Below are 15,173 nucleotides of genomic sequence, written 5' to 3' on the forward strand. Positions count from 1 at the left end.
AATAGAAAAAACTTTACTTTTTTTTCTAATTATTTGAATATTTTTAGACATCGAAAAAGCTTCGTGGAAATGAAATTTTTAAAAATGAAGAAAAGATGAAAGGGAAATCCAATATTTTGGCGGAGCGTATTACGACGAAGCTGGCTCACTGGCTGATTAATAATAATAATAAAAAAACATCAAATAACAAAAATACACATGAAAGAACAAAAAAAAAACATTTTTGTTCAAAAAGAAATACTTCTTTGATTAATTGATGAAGGCAACCCATCCGACGAAAATATTGTGTGATTCCATTAAATTCAATAGTTTATTCAATGGTTACGTAATTTTTAATCCCCATCCGTTCAACCGGATGTCGAGCGCGTTTTTGAGCTTTTTGGATTTAAAAACTGGAGGTCGATTTTCTAATATTTCTATCGATTCTTAAGCATGGCTAATTAGAATATTAATGTCGTCTGCTCTCATTTTGTTTTCACAAAAATGTGGTCGTCCTGTTAATCTGGTCCCGCCTTTTTAGAGAAGCACTTAATACACACTCCATGTTGTTTGGCAGGTAAATTAAACCAAGATTACTAATAGAATTATTATGGGAGCTTATTGAATAGAAAAGTTGAACTTGTTCCAAATATGTTCAAAATGTTATTTCCTGGTTAGCATTGATCATGTAAGCCCCCTGTTGATGCATGGCAATTTGTTTGCACAATGTAACCTTTTTCTTTGTGCAGGTATTGAGGCCAGAGCCAGCCGGATGTAGGACGTTCAGGCCCCGGCGTTCAGGCCCCGGCTTTCAGGCCCTGGGCCTGAACGTCCAGATTGGGCCTGAACGTCCAGATTGAAAATATAAATACAGCGAATGTATGTAATATGTGTGATGGAATAAATAATAAATAAATTGAGTAAATAAAAAAACCCTGACCATCCAAAATAATAATAATAATACAATAAATGGGAAAAATATAAGTAAACTAACAATGTTGCCAAATTTATAAAAAATAAATATAGAATAAGAGAAATCTGGCAACTCCATTTTATTAGTCTACCGCGAACGTCAGTCAGTCCAACTTTGAAATACGAGTTTGTTCTATCTTCGAGTCTCATCTTACAATGGCAGCATTTCTCCCTACAACTACATCTTGCTTCAAGTGCAAGAAGGATTTCTCGTCGACAAGAAATCCCCAAATTGTGACATGTATGGAATGTCAAGAATATTTTCATCGGGCCTGTCTTTTGCCAGGCACTCTGTCAGCCCAGGACTATGTCGGAGCTGCCTCAGCGTGGTGTGGTGGCGCTAGTAGTACATGCCGGAAACAGGCTTACTAGCGCCACTGTGCTGAAAAATAAATATTTAGAATTTGGACGTTCAGGCCCAACAGCTGGACGTTCAGGCCCACGTAAAAAGTGGGCCTGAAAGCCGGGGCCTGAACGCCGGGGCCTGAACGTCCATGACCCAGCCAGCCATCATAACCACAAGTCATGCCAGTTTTGCTTGTGCTGCTACTTACCTGTCATCAGCAACCATCTCATCGATTGGGTAATGATTTTCGTTACATTTATTAACCTGTGACCTGATAGATATTTTGATGATGTATGACTCACATCAATACTCGAATCAGTGTGTAGGTATAAACCAACTTAAATTCTCAAATTGATTGAAAATCAAGGTTTAACCAACAGTCTCATTTTCAACTTGTCCTTGCTTGTTTTTATCAGTCTAAATATTTTTCGTAACCCACTATTTTATTTTTTCTTTAGATAAACAGCATCCGGATTAGAGAAACTACCAATGTCGGTGGAGTTACGTCTCTCTTCTTCCCCATTCTTTAAATGTCCTCGTGTACATCCATGTGAATGTGGGTGTATTCACGAGGACCCCCTTTCTCCTATTCCGACTGGTGGATTCTACTAGTCTGCGGATGGATGGAGCCCAGACTTGTGGTTTGGATACCTGGCCGTATTTCCCAGGCTTAAAGGTAGGACAAAATGAATCTCTTTTCTTCCTTTTTGACCATCTGGTGGCATTGATTATAAATCGTTATTCAGAGAAGTACGGAATACGATTATTCCTGAGCTTTGCAGTTGACTCCAACTGTTGTCTCTTGCCATTGTCGTTTACTCAGTCAGGTTTAATTAAATTAATCATTTGTAGAGCGACTGCAGATCAGGTCCGGTTTTGTAACTCACAACTTTGTCTGTGGGTAAACAATTTAAACTTTAAACACTTGAAGCAAAGTGCAACTAGAAAATTTAATGTTCAAGGGAGGGACCTGGCAGCATCTCCTCGTTAAGAGCCCCTTGAATCTTTCACCATATAATGCCTTGGGGTTTGACTCGGTTATCCCTACATCGTGCAATGCTCAATTTCAACCCAAAGTAACTAAACCTGTAACTTAGTACGCCTTATAGTTGAGTCAATTCCAACTCACCTCGACTCCATTAGTGAGTCTCACGCTTCAAAGTTTGTGTGTTGGTCAGTTAACGTGCGATTACGCGGACTAATTAAGGGCCCAGTATACGCCAGCGCTAAATGTAATTGACAAAGTAAGAGCGTGGTAGTTCAAATTCCCTTTCGCGCTCATTTATAATCGACAATTCACTCGTGTGATAATTACAACCCCCCTCGAATCTAATTCCATTTGTCTCTTTCCATTTTGAATTTGAACTGAAAATTCCGACTGAAATGTGACTATCCCGAAATTCTCATCAAAGCTTTTCCCCCTGCTGCGCACCTCCGTGATGCGGAATGGGTGAATGCCCTTCAGCTCCATCATCAGCATGTTGTAGCTGCGAGGCAACTTGCAGTGTGCATACATAACCTGCGTATATATCAAACGTGTTTGAAGGGGCTTTCCAAGCTCAAAGAGATCTAGAGAAACCTAAACGCTAGCTCTTTTTTTTAACCAGCATGATCCTCGTTTGGTTATTACATGCACCGGCATCTCAGAAGAGCTCTCTACACAGTCCCCCAAAGCGTCTATAGATCTAAATTCACATGAATAATGCCCGAGTATTATTCTGCTGATGGTATATAGCTAGGCTGAATCTTCTTTTATCAGCAATCTAGAATCTAATATTTTCGAATGATGTATATAGTGACTGTACATTCTTTTTGGGCAACTATGACATTTCGCCTTTCTTTCTTTGTCTGTTAGTTTGGCTAAAAAGGGTTTTGGATTCGTTTCTTTTGCGCGTCAGAAAAAGTGGCGAGATAGGCTAGGCCGATACATCAATCGATTATGAATAAGCCAAAATAGGCAGAAAAGGTTAGACAACTTGTTGTATTGCACGGCCTGCCGCCGAAAAGAAATATGGCCACACCATTTCCTAGGCTCCAAGTTATTGATTACAGGGGAAGGAATATAAGGAACACTTTCCTAGGATCAAGCGATGGCCCATCAATAATTGCAACATCAGATAAATAAATAAATAAGCCACATCATCAAGTCTTATCGAGTATGTTTTTCTTGCGTAATATAACTTACCCGACCAACACTCTCAACGCCACCTGTTGTTTGTGTCAATAATAGGCCTATAGTGTGGTCTCTATCGATCAATCATTATTGAAATCTGCCTAGATTAAATGACTTGTTTAACTTATACTGGGCATCTAATAGAATTGATTGAGATATCATTAACTGTTATGTGCTGGTCCATCTAATAATCAGCCGGAGTATTATATATACACCCCCCTAAAGGAAGAGCAATAATAATCGACCTGTATATAGCGTCATCTTCGGTGTCTGCCTAGAAATCGTTCAATTGTTAATGATTCGCTCCCCTTCTATATCAAAAAGAGAGAGTCCATATATCTACCAGCAGCACAAAGAAGGTCGGCGGAAGCAGCTGAGGGACATTAGATGCGTCGTAAAGGGACGCCCCAATGCCTATAATAATAATAATAATACATTATAATAAAGAGATAGATATAGGGATAGTGCATATAGACACACATGGGCTTTCATCATATCAGAGTGCGGATACACAGGGGCGTGGCAGTCTATATACCATTCCCACTTTTGTTTTGATATCTTAGATGAGGTTTTGTTTTTATTTCAAATATTTTGGGCGATAACTTAAAATGTCGATCGAGCCTATGCGCTTAAAAGTTCAATCAATTCCAACCGGGAAATGATTACGTCTACTATTTGCACCGACGTCTATTTCAAACTCCCCCCAAACTTTTTATGACGTTGAACAAACTAGTGCGCCGGCATGCACGTCTGTTGTTTGGATAGTCATAAAGAAACATTCCGTAAATATCTGGGCGTCCGGACAATTTCGTGAGAAAAAGTAAAATAAATAAAAAGCGCGCCAAATTCAAATGGATTAAATATCTTAAAAAAAGAAAAAAAACTAAACTAAAAAGTAAAAACGTAGTGGGCAACAAGTGTGAACGAAAACTGAACCAACAACACATCTCGCCTAGCAGCAGCTTATTATCTGTGTGGAGACAGCAGCAGGCAGCTGGAATATAACAAGCTATTAACACATCAACAGCAGTTGAGCGACCTTTTCTTTTTTCTTCTATATGTCTACACGAGGCGTGGGGCTGATGCTCGGGTCCCGGATCGATAAAGACCGGCGTGAAAGAGCAACAGGGAGAGCGACCCCCCATCGCCACCCATCAAACAAGAAAAGGAGAGAAAAACCTACTTGGTGAGCTAGTCTATATAATAACTCCTTTTTTTTCTTCTTATATATATTTATATACTAGCTGCTAATCTACGCGCCCGTCGTCCCAACTTAGATGTGTTTCTTTTCTTCTCCGACATGTCCTAAAGCGGGGCGGCGAGGGTCCGCTTGTGTGTGTGTTGTTTTTTGATCCGCAGCAGCAGCCAAACGGATGGATGGATGGCGAACGTGATGGCACGATCGCCTCATCAACAGTATCCCGGCAAGTTTGGCATTTTATTTTTTCCTTCCTTCTTTCTTTCTTCTTAGTCGTCGTCGTGTGTGTTTATGTACACAAGTTCGGCAACTAGCTAACGTGGCGTGTATTGCTAATATAAAAAGCGAAACGAGCCAGCGAGCTCGCTTGTTATTCTGTGTACGCATTCCGACCCAGCCACCCCCCTCCCCGTCTCTTTCGTCTGTTTTGTCTTGATTGGCTCGTCATCACCGCGCATATAGAACCTTTCATCTTCTCTATGTTTTCCTCCTACTTTTTTGTATTTTTAAATCTAAAACATTTTGGCGGGAATTTTAAAAAATTTTATAATTTTTTTTTTGAAATAAATTGGCGCCAACGACATCATTAAAATTTGAAGTGATGAAAAAGAAAATGTATAAATTACATGGCGGGGGGTGAACTTTTTTTTCTTTACGTAATGACAACGCGAAGAAAAGAGACATCATCGCCGATTCATTTTCTAATAGGGTGGGGCGCGTTGCCGGCGTGAGTGCGGGACCCCGTGTCGTGATTCTTATACCGACAGACGGCCGTGACGTCCCTTTGACTCGGAGCGCCGCTCAGCAACAGCAGGGCGCTCATTTCCGCCGGATTTGTACATTTCGCTGACGTTTTTCAAATTGAGAATTTTGAAAATCGAATTGGGTTTGTTTGCTGATTAGAAAAATAATTGCTTTAATTCGAAGAATTCATTTTCTTTTTTTTTCAAATTGAATCCAACTGTACATTTATTTCTTTTCCTGTTTGATCACACGAGTTCACATCATTGTCATTGGCTCCCAACAAGTCTTCTTTTTAAACTATTTAACTACAAACTTAATAACTGCATTTCAATCAATTCCTAAATTTAGCCAACCCCACCCAACAACGCAAATAATTTAAAGATGTCATTACAATCCAATAAATAAATCAACAATTCCCCTTCCAATCATTTCACATTTAGTGAAATGGTATAATATCTAATTTTAGGACGCAAAAAACAATCACATCGATATCAAACTTAATAATCAAAAAATTGTGGTGTACAATTTATGTAACCCTGGCTGCCTGGAACGAATATTCTTTTGTTCATCAAATTAATCAGGGGGATTAAACATTTTAGTACATTTTCGTTTTGCGGAGTGTATCCAGCGTCCGCTGGATGTTGCGGATGGTGGACGGCGACAGATACTTTTGCATGGCTTTGTCGAAAATGGGATCCTCGATGACGACGCTGAAAATCTTCTTGGCCTGGGCCCTGTGAAACAAACAAACAAAACCAAAATTGATGTAATTCCCTTCATTATATTTCCGCTCTGAGGTTCGCCGGAAGGATTTGATACGTATACACACAAGGACCAATTATAAAATGGGACCCTGCAGCTCAACAAGTCCCTCCACTTGCAATTAAAGGTATATACTAGATCTATAAATCTTAACAATAAAATAATTCTAATTACAGTCATATGATATTACCTGGCTTCTAGACTGCCATCTTGGATAAAATGGGCGGCGGCCGGTAGGATCCTCTCGGTGACATCTTTGGCCCCGCTGAGGGTCTTGGCCGGACCCAATTTGACGACGATGGCCGCCAGTAATTTGGCTCCTTCCGCCCGCACCGTCGCGTTCTTGTGGCTGTTGTGACACACACCAAATGGCCAACGTCATTATGTATATACAGTTATACACACACAGCCGGCCATTGAATAGATCCAGCAAGAAAAGAAAGAATAAAAGGTATACTATATTTAACTAAATTATTTATAAAGGAACTATCACATACGTTAGACTTTCTCCGACGATAACGACGATGGCTTTGGGCGGTGAGACGAATTCGGTGACGTTGATCAGAGCGGCGTGGGCGTCGTCTCGGATGAACCGGTTCGTGTCGCCGGCCTTGCTCAGGAGCAGCGGTACCGTTCGGTCTAAATCCTATTTTATCAGGGCCAGCATGGAATATATATACAACAGCAGCAGCAGCACACATCAATTCATCAATTCGACGTCGTTAATGATCTCTACCCAGAAACACACCGACAGCCCTCGTAATCAATTCCAATTACAATCGTTAGCATATAATTAGCGATCCATTTTCACTTTTTCTATTTTTAAATTTATTTTTTCAGATTGAATTACGCCACGCAATCAATCATGGCTGTTTTTTTTTTTTGCTTCTCCCAGACGATCTAATAGAGTCACCCTCCCCATTTTTCTTTTATCCACGCCCATATATTTATTACATCGCCGGATATAATTACGAACGTGCCAAAAAAGTTCATCCTTCCCTTTTGAGGGGGTGAAATCCTTTTAGCATAATTAAACAGCCGTCGATCACTTGTTTTTCCAAAGCGTCAACAAACTTTCATCCAACCAATCATAACTCTTTCAACTTAAAAAAAAAACACACAATCAAAGAAATATGAAAGAAGTTGTGAAAATTGATGATTTTACCTGTTCCATTTGTTTGCCAAAGTGCTGGAACATTTTGCCCGTCGAGTGGATGGCCACGCGTGACACTTGGGAGCGCAAGTTCTTAATCTTTTTTGTTTGGCCGGAAGGGAAAACAACACAGAGAAAGTATATTATACATATCTCATTAAAATTGTAGTTGATTTGTTATGCAAGAGCATCTTGTATAATAATACCTCCTCCAGCAATGCCAGGACGACGATGTGAAGTTCGGCGGCCACACAGTCGCTGTTGGCCGTAATTAGATCCTCCAGACGTCGGATACCTTCAACTTTGACTTCCCTGTTTATTTTTGGTTTGGTGTTTTAGTCAAATTTGAATTTGAATTTTTTAAATTTTTTGAAATTCCCGCTAATTTAATTTAATTTAATTTTTAAAAAAATTACCATTCAGATGAGTGGATATTCTTCAGGGCCGTTTGGAGGATTGATTTAGGATCTTGGGGACTCTCGGGCCGGTTGGTTTTATGAGCCGCCGGCGATAGCGATTGGCCGGCCTTGATTTGACGGTTGACAATGCTCGAGGGCATCACGCCGATCCTTTTAACTGGCGGGACCGATTTCTCGCTAATTTACGTTGGTAATGATTAAACTTTGTTTAGTAGGAGATTTTTTAATTTTAAAATTGGATGGAAATTGAATTACGTGATTCGGGTAGGTAGAGACCTCTGGCGGCGGCCATTCTCATCAGGTGACGGGGTATTGCGACTGGTAAACGAAGCCACCGAGCGGCTCTTGGCCTGGATGGGAGGAGCCACCAATCTGGCGGAAGCTTCTGCCGGATCGTCAAACTCTTCCGGCACTTCCTCTTCTTCTTCGAAGACAAACGCCCGCCGGATTGAGGATTCGCTTTGGCCGAGGACGGGACTGTGGACGACGCGCGGACTGCGGCTGATTGGCCGGTCATCCGGATGATACAAGTACTGATGCTGCTGGACCGCATTGGGCAGGCAATCCGGCTGGACGGCCAGCAACTGCTCGGCCATGGACGGATCTTGGCGGAAGGTCGGAGACGACGACGTCGTTTCTTTGCCGTCGCAATCGTCGACTTCCTCCGCCACTTCGTTGTTGTTGCCGCCGGAATTCTGGTGCAGGAGCTTTTTCAGCTGCTCCAGCTGGACTCCGCCGAAGACGGACGTGTCGTCATCCAGTTCCAGACGGTCGTCTGGATCTTCTTTCAACCTGTCGTCATAGACAAAATCACCAAATAATCAAAAAGGATCAAAATCAATCGGATCGATCGCATCTGTTCTGTAACAATGGCCGCAGGGGACGGATCGATTTGCGTACATTGTCTTGGTATCTCATCATCTTGCTCACATCACCACACATATAAATATTTGAAAACAATAGTTTTCAAAAATAACCCGCGAATATTTTTTAAAAAATTTCAAAAATTTCCCAACCGGATGTTTGAGAACATTCGGGAAATTGGATGAATCACGCACCGCTTAATAAGGTCATCACGACGGCGATGACTCTGCAATGAAACGATGGGGGTCTTGCTGATCCTTTTGGGTCCCCTTGACGTAATGCTGCCCATGTTCTGCAAACCAAACAACACTTTTTTTGGACCCGGTCCCAGTTCGGGTTCGGGTCGTTTCTTTTGCACTCGAACCAAATTTTCTTTATTTTTATTTGTAGTTTCAGGTTCAGAAAAACAACAATCGGCCGAGAAAAAAAACAACAGTTGTACAGCCACGTCAGCGCACATCCATCGGTTGAAATGGCAGCGGATCGACTATTCAGAAAATTGCCGTGCCAGCACGAATGTCGCATGACATATCCGGCTCTTCTCCCGCTCCTCGTCTGTCGCATTGTATCGTCCCATCCATCCCTACAAGGCCGCCAAAAAGACAACCTCCCCAAACAACAACAACAACAACCCAGAAGGAAGGATCTAGAAAAAAAAGCTTTTGTGTTGATGTCAAACGGGTCCGGTTGCCATTGAAACGGGACAGAGTTGACACGTATGGGCAAACTCTATTGTACTGTGTGTGTGGGCTGTGTATGGAGGGGTCCGGCAACCCAGCACAAAGACACTTTTTGGGGTTGTTGTTGCTGTGTGTGTACAAGTTTTGTGAAGCCCCTGCGGAATAAGAGATTTATGTCGTGAGCGTGACTGGGCTCGGAACTTACCGACTGTGATGGACGCCGGGCGATTCATCATCGAAGGATTGGATATCGATTTCATCGAAAACGTGTTCGATCTCTTCGATGATTTCTTCGGAATCTTGGCGATCCGGCTGCTCTTGGTGGTGGTAGTGTTGTTGTTGTTGGCTGGCCGTCAGCTGATCCTCTTCCGCCGAAGACATGGAAGGATGTGCCGTTTTGGCTCGGAGTGCCGGAACTGGCGGCGAAGTGGAATAAGCCAACAACGGGAGCTCGGCTTTGGTTTCATTTCGACTGGTTGGCGTTGGCGATGCAATCGGTGGAGAATGGCGGACTCGGCTGGCAGCGCTGCCACTCCGCCAATGCCGCTCGACTGGCCACGGAGCGGCCATCTCTTCGTCTCCAATCAATTCGTCAGCATCCTGAACAATACAAAAACAAACATAACCAGTCACGACGGCTGTCTAAACTTACGTCATTCAAAAAAACCAACACCAACAATTTCGTGCACAACCTTGTCCCAAATGTCTGCTCGGCCAGCTGGCCGTCCGACCTCTAAAAATCAGCTGTTTTTGTCTTACTTTTTGAATTGTTTTATAGGTCAACTTAGTGAAATAAGTATCGAATTGATTCATACCGAAGCGGAAGAACGTGATGAGGACGGACTGGTGGCGGATTGGTGTCGGAAGACGTCCGCACTCGGCGTCCATTCGATGGTCCACTGAAAGTCGTCGGCTGTTGTTGTGTTGTTAACAAGAGTCGAAGGCCCAGCAGCAGCACCAGCAGTAGGAGTCGGTGGGTCACGTGACGATCCGGCCGTTGTTCTAGTCGGCTGGTAACTTTCGTCGACTGGTGGTGGTGTTGCGTGATGACCCGATATGGAGACCACCGGCCTCAGCAGCGCCATCAGTTCCGCCTTTTCTCTTCGTTCATCATCGTCTTCTTCTTCTTCTCTTGTTCGCCTACCGACGGACCATAAATGGACATTACGATGGCCAACGTCAGTGATGGTTCCCGGCATCTTGAACTGCTGTTCTTCCTCCTCTTCTTCTCCTCTCGTTCGACCGCTCCGACTCGACAGCAAAGTCACGCTCGTCCCTTCCACACCTTTTATTTTCAGTCAAAATAATTTCGTGAGAAAACGAAAAATATTCACTTTGATCACAACAAAAACAAATAGACACAAAACGGGACTACACCCAGCAATTTACAAGGCGATCTATGACTTGTTATTTTAGTCACGCAAATTAGGTAAAAATTGTTTTGGTGGGAGGGTAGAGACGGCCGCACAAAAATGAATCCGATAGCGACGGAGATCCGAGACGGAATAATTGAGCATTCACTAGATACTACTGCAGCACTGCACAGCACAGACAATCTCATTATTATGTGGCACAAGCTGGTAGAAGGGAATAAAAATGAATAGAAAGAACTTTCGTTTCTCTCTGGTGTGTTGTGTGTGACGTCAAGGTTACCATGTTATACGTACGTACGTGTATCTATGCGTAGAGGGACCTTGCTGGGTTTAGCCCCGCCCACTAATATGTGGATATCGATTACACCAGAGTAAAAAACTAAATCCTTCATATTTTTCCTACTCTAATAGTTACACCGGAATTTTAACTTTCTAAGGATTCTTCGGAATGACGAGGAAGACAAACAAGGTCAGTCACACATTCTTAAAAATTCCGGATTAAATATAATGTCATTTCCTTCTTAGTAACCTGAAACTAATTGAATTTTGAGAAAATTGAATTTGTGTGTTTTTAGGTTTTAACCTCGGGGAGATCTTGGCGGAGGTGCGGATGACGACTGGACAGTTGGCGGAGGAGATGTGCTACTGCTGCTGCTGGTGGTAGTGGTGATGGGCGGTAGACGGGCGAGTTTGGCCGACAGCTGGCGCCGTTCTCTGGCGGCGGCCTGTCGGTGGTAAACTTCTTTGCGATGGAAGGCCGGAAAGGTGGGCAGAAGCCAAGAAGATCTGGCCTTGTCATCCGTGCTACTGCTGCCGGATGAGAAGCACAGCGGTGGCAAGTGAACTTGACCCGTTTGGACGTCGCTGGATTCCTCTTCCGGCTGATGGAAGTGATTGTCGCTGCCGGGTAATTTGGGGAGAACGAAACTGGCACTGGACACTGGCGGACTTTGTCGGTGGTGGAACGACAGGGATTTCAACCATTTTGGAGTTTTGGAGAGGAGGACTTCGTCCGGAAGCGACGGCCATCGCAGACTCTTCTTGCCATCGCCCGGCCGTCGCTTCTCCGACTGGTTTTGCATCTCGTCAATGCAAACAAGCCGGGAGATGATGACACCTGGCGTCAGAGACACCAGCCAAAAGGACGACAATTGCGTCATCTTGGGTCCGACGGGGTGGTGATCCAGCCATCCGAAAAGAACACAAAAACCGGAAGAAACACACAAAAGAAAAAATTGACTAGAAAATTTCCACCGATTAGTCGGAACAATTTTTCTGGAAGAAATAAACGGCCAGGTACAGCAATCACGAACAATCACGACCGGAATACAACCGAGGACTGGCACGTCCTACCTGGAAGAAGTGCGGAGAAAACCACGACACACACGTACACACAAGTGAACTGCAGCGCGCCGGAATGAGTCCCCATACTCTTCGGTACTTCCGTTCTCTTTCAAAACTTTTGAAAAAGAAAAAGAGAAAAAAAGACACGATCGATCGTTCAATGCACCTACTACCCCAAACAACAGTACTACTGGAATTGTTACACAACGTCATACACGTCTGTGCTGGTGGCACACAGGTACACACACTACACACACACACGCTGGTGCTTTTTGTATTATATTCGGTACCAGGTTCTACCAACCGCGTGAGTCCCGCACGCCTTATTCTCTATCCCGGTATCCCCGACGACCCTTTTAGAACGTCTATATACCTTTTTTTCTTTCTTTTTCTCTACCCTCCTTTTACATAGTTACGGGAGTCATATTTATTGTATTATTATAACGTGATGGGGTTCGGTTCCCCATTGTTCGTTCCAGGGTATATAACCACATCGTCGGCGGGTTCGGAAGAAAGTTAGACCCGACGTCACGATTCCGACTTCAGACTGTCAACTGTTTGATGACAGGTATTATTGTACCTTGATCTAAATAACCTAATCGTGCCGTATATAGACGTACTATGTATTATATTCCTGTATTTCGGAATATCCAGTTTGACTGGAATTATTTGTTTGAAATCAAACGCAATTGGAAATAATTCGGGAAATTATCATTAATGCTTTTTTGTGTATGTTTTTTTGTTGTTTGTGTTGTTAAAAATGAGACCAAGAAATGAAAGAAAAAAAAATGAAAGTCATTTATTCTTTGAGACAGGTCTGTTGATGGATTGGATTGGCTATATAACTTATTATGCGTGACGATCGATAAGCCATAGATGTATGAATGGTGGCAGCAGCACTAACCGTTTTCGAAACGGCTGAAAATCTTTCTGCATGAAAAGGATAGATAAATCAAATAGTAGCCGGGAGTTCTCACTTCTGCTGAACAAGGTTTTTTTTTTTTTTTTTTATAACGGTATTCTTAAAAGAATCGATATTGGTTGCGTAAACCCATTTCGTCTACGTGCGTAGGACGTTGGTTACGCAATCATTAAGAAATACGAAATTGATAAACGTTGTAAATTGTGTTGTTGGAACAAATAAAATTGTGAATTTCACTAGAAATTATGAACGAAATGTATTATTATTCGTATTTTGTAGCAAACTTAAAATAAAAGAAAGAAAATTCTCGAATTTCACATCGCCATCGCTGTTGTTGTCGTCTGCTTGGCACATTTGTCACGAGGCCCGGCGTTGATCGTTCCATAACAATCATGTTTCTTTTTTTCATTATTAGTTAAAACAAATAAAATAGTTCAGTTAACAAGTGCTTCAATCATGTTCTCCCCAATTGTACGCTCTGCTCAGCGAATTTCCACCAGGACTTTGGCACAAAGCTCGTCAAATCTGGCGAGTTTGCAAATTGCCGATGCCAAATGCAATGTCAAACACAGTGAACATCCCACTTCCCTTACACACAATCAAAAAATGAGCAGTGCATCACAGTTTGCAAGCTCTGTTGCAGTGGAATCCAGTTTCGAACCATCCATTATGAAAAACCGTTTGGCTCTCCCCAATCTACTGGTAGACACCAACGATGAAGAAGCTGTTCAAGAAACCAGCCAAGTAGATGTCTACCACCAGTTTCAAAGTCAACCTGATAAAGTGTTGAAATCCATGAAATTGACTGGCTCCCAAGAAAAAGCCCTAAAAAAATTTGTTATAGCTGAACAAACGTTGAATAAGGACAACTTGCATAACAAAACAGCCATTAAATGGATGAATGCGATAAAATTCCCTTTACTGGATACAGTTCGCTCAAGAGCTTCAAGTTTTATCGACAGTGAGACCTGTCGTAAGTCTCATTTTTCAACACACACTGAAACAATTATAATTACCATCTTCTCAAAATTAGGTTCTTTCATCAGCAAGATTGGCGATATTAGTGATCCGTCAACAGTTGTTGTGATTGGTAATCCTGGTGCTGGAATCTTGTCACACCAATTTATGAAGAAAGGAGCCAAGCAGCTGGTTCTGTTTGAACAGAATAGTTATATAAGATCACACTTGGAGGTATGCTTTATTACTTGTCGTTACATTTGCAAATTCAACCTTCATTATTAATTTTTTTTTTAATTTTAGAAAATCCACAAGAATCAACCTGTATATGTCGCTCCCCATTCTTTGTTCAGTTTGGGCGAAAATAACGAGCACGCCTTAATTAACTTACTAGAGTCGGAAAAATACAACCGGATCAAAATCGTTCAACCCCTTAGCAATCCCACCATAGCCAAAAGCATTTTGACGAATTACACGACAGGTATTATACCCTTCGACAATAAACACGTCGAGCTGTACTTTGTTGTCGAAAAAGCTTATGGAGAGGTATGATTTCTACTGAAAAACCTTGCACTACTCAAATTATAACACAATCTGAAATGCTTACTCAGAAACTCGTCGAAATGGAAATGGTTGATCCCCTGCGGAAGCTAACCAAATCTATTACTGCATGGCGGACGTTTGTTAAATCCGAATTAGTGTGTACGATAGCAGCCGATGCCTTCTTCCCATCATTCGCACCGGTTAGCATAAATCAGTCATTTTATTATTTTGTTTTTAAACCATTTGTTTAATGAATCGTTGTTTTATCTCTAGTTGGGTTTTGGTGTCCATCCCCGCAAAAAGCGGGCTGATAAAGCTGTGGTGCTCCGTTGTACCTTTCGGCCCATCAGCTGTCGGGGCCGAACTTTAAGTTCGACAGAACGAAACCTTTACAGTATGTTTATTCGTCACGTCATGTCGACCAGCACGGCCAAAGTCATCAACTCGCTCGAGAAATGGATACCTGGCATCGGACTCCGACTCATTCGGGAGGGCATTCCCCTCTTTACCTGTTTCAATCAGTTATCCAGCGACGAATTCGAACGCATCTTTTTCATTTTTCTCGAGATGGCGCCTGAAGGCCATTCTGCTTGGCAATTGTTGAGTAGTCAAAACAATAATAGTATGGATTGGCTCAGAGAATTTGATGCTACTGCTCGTTAGTCTCCAACTTCTAATCGCAATGAAGTATTTTGATTCGTTAGTATATTACACGCCGAGTCGGTCTTTTGACAATTTAAATTG

At 42.4% G+C, this 15,173-nt stretch overlaps 2 protein-coding genes and 3 long non-coding RNA genes across 7 annotated transcripts; 4 read left to right on the forward strand and 1 right to left on the reverse strand.

Moving 5' to 3' along the window:
- Positions 1 to 1,757: 1,757 nt before the first annotated feature.
- On the forward strand, positions 1,758 to 5,056 carry LOC124204345. Of its 2 annotated transcripts, none has more exons than XR_006878845.1 (3): positions 1,758 to 1,973; positions 4,542 to 4,656; positions 4,715 to 5,056. It is a non-coding gene; the product is annotated as an uncharacterized LOC124204345 (long non-coding RNA). The 2 variants fall into 2 exon arrangements; XR_006878846.1 differs by having other exon boundaries at positions 4,748 to 5,056.
- A 563-nt stretch (positions 5,057 to 5,619) lies between these two features.
- On the reverse strand, positions 5,620 to 12,260 carry LOC124204328. 2 transcript variants are annotated; one of them, XM_046601363.1, is made up of 10 exons: positions 11,247 to 12,260; positions 10,106 to 10,575; positions 9,496 to 9,890; positions 8,002 to 8,538; positions 7,744 to 7,923; positions 7,534 to 7,639; positions 7,340 to 7,426; positions 6,672 to 6,820; positions 6,365 to 6,523; positions 5,620 to 6,146 (listed from the first exon to the last, which is right to left on the reverse strand). In XM_046601363.1, the coding sequence occupies exons 1-10, from the start codon at positions 11,821 to 11,823 to the stop codon at positions 6,008 to 6,010; spliced, it is 2,799 nt and encodes a 932-aa protein (XP_046457319.1). In that variant the 5' UTR covers positions 11,824 to 12,260; the 3' UTR covers positions 5,620 to 6,007. The 2 variants fall into 2 exon arrangements, with proteins under 2 accessions (XP_046457319.1, XP_046457320.1); XM_046601364.1 differs by lacking the exon at positions 11,247 to 12,260 and adding an exon at positions 10,680 to 10,918.
- Positions 6,819 to 7,146, forward strand: LOC124204346. Its single transcript, XR_006878847.1, has 2 exons — positions 6,819 to 6,933; positions 7,015 to 7,146. It is a non-coding gene; the product is annotated as an uncharacterized LOC124204346 (long non-coding RNA).
- Positions 11,000 to 13,002, forward strand: LOC124204344. The gene is made up of 2 exons (XR_006878844.1): positions 11,000 to 11,132; positions 11,239 to 13,002. It is a non-coding gene; the product is annotated as an uncharacterized LOC124204344 (long non-coding RNA).
- Positions 13,003 to 13,255: 253 nt separating this feature from the next.
- LOC124204333 lies at positions 13,256 to 15,170 on the forward strand. The gene is made up of 5 exons (XM_046601381.1): positions 13,256 to 13,902; positions 13,963 to 14,120; positions 14,190 to 14,432; positions 14,498 to 14,629; positions 14,703 to 15,170. Exons 1-5 carry the CDS (start codon positions 13,386 to 13,388, stop codon positions 15,090 to 15,092), a joined length of 1,440 nt encoding a protein of 479 aa, XP_046457337.1. The 5' UTR covers positions 13,256 to 13,385; the 3' UTR covers positions 15,093 to 15,170.
- Positions 15,171 to 15,173: the final 3 nt, after the last annotated feature.

The sequence above is a fragment of the Daphnia pulex genome, chromosome 10, assembly GCF_021134715.1.
Source record: "Daphnia pulex isolate KAP4 chromosome 10, ASM2113471v1".
Classification (NCBI taxonomy): Eukaryota; Metazoa; Arthropoda; class Branchiopoda; order Diplostraca; family Daphniidae; genus Daphnia; species Daphnia pulex.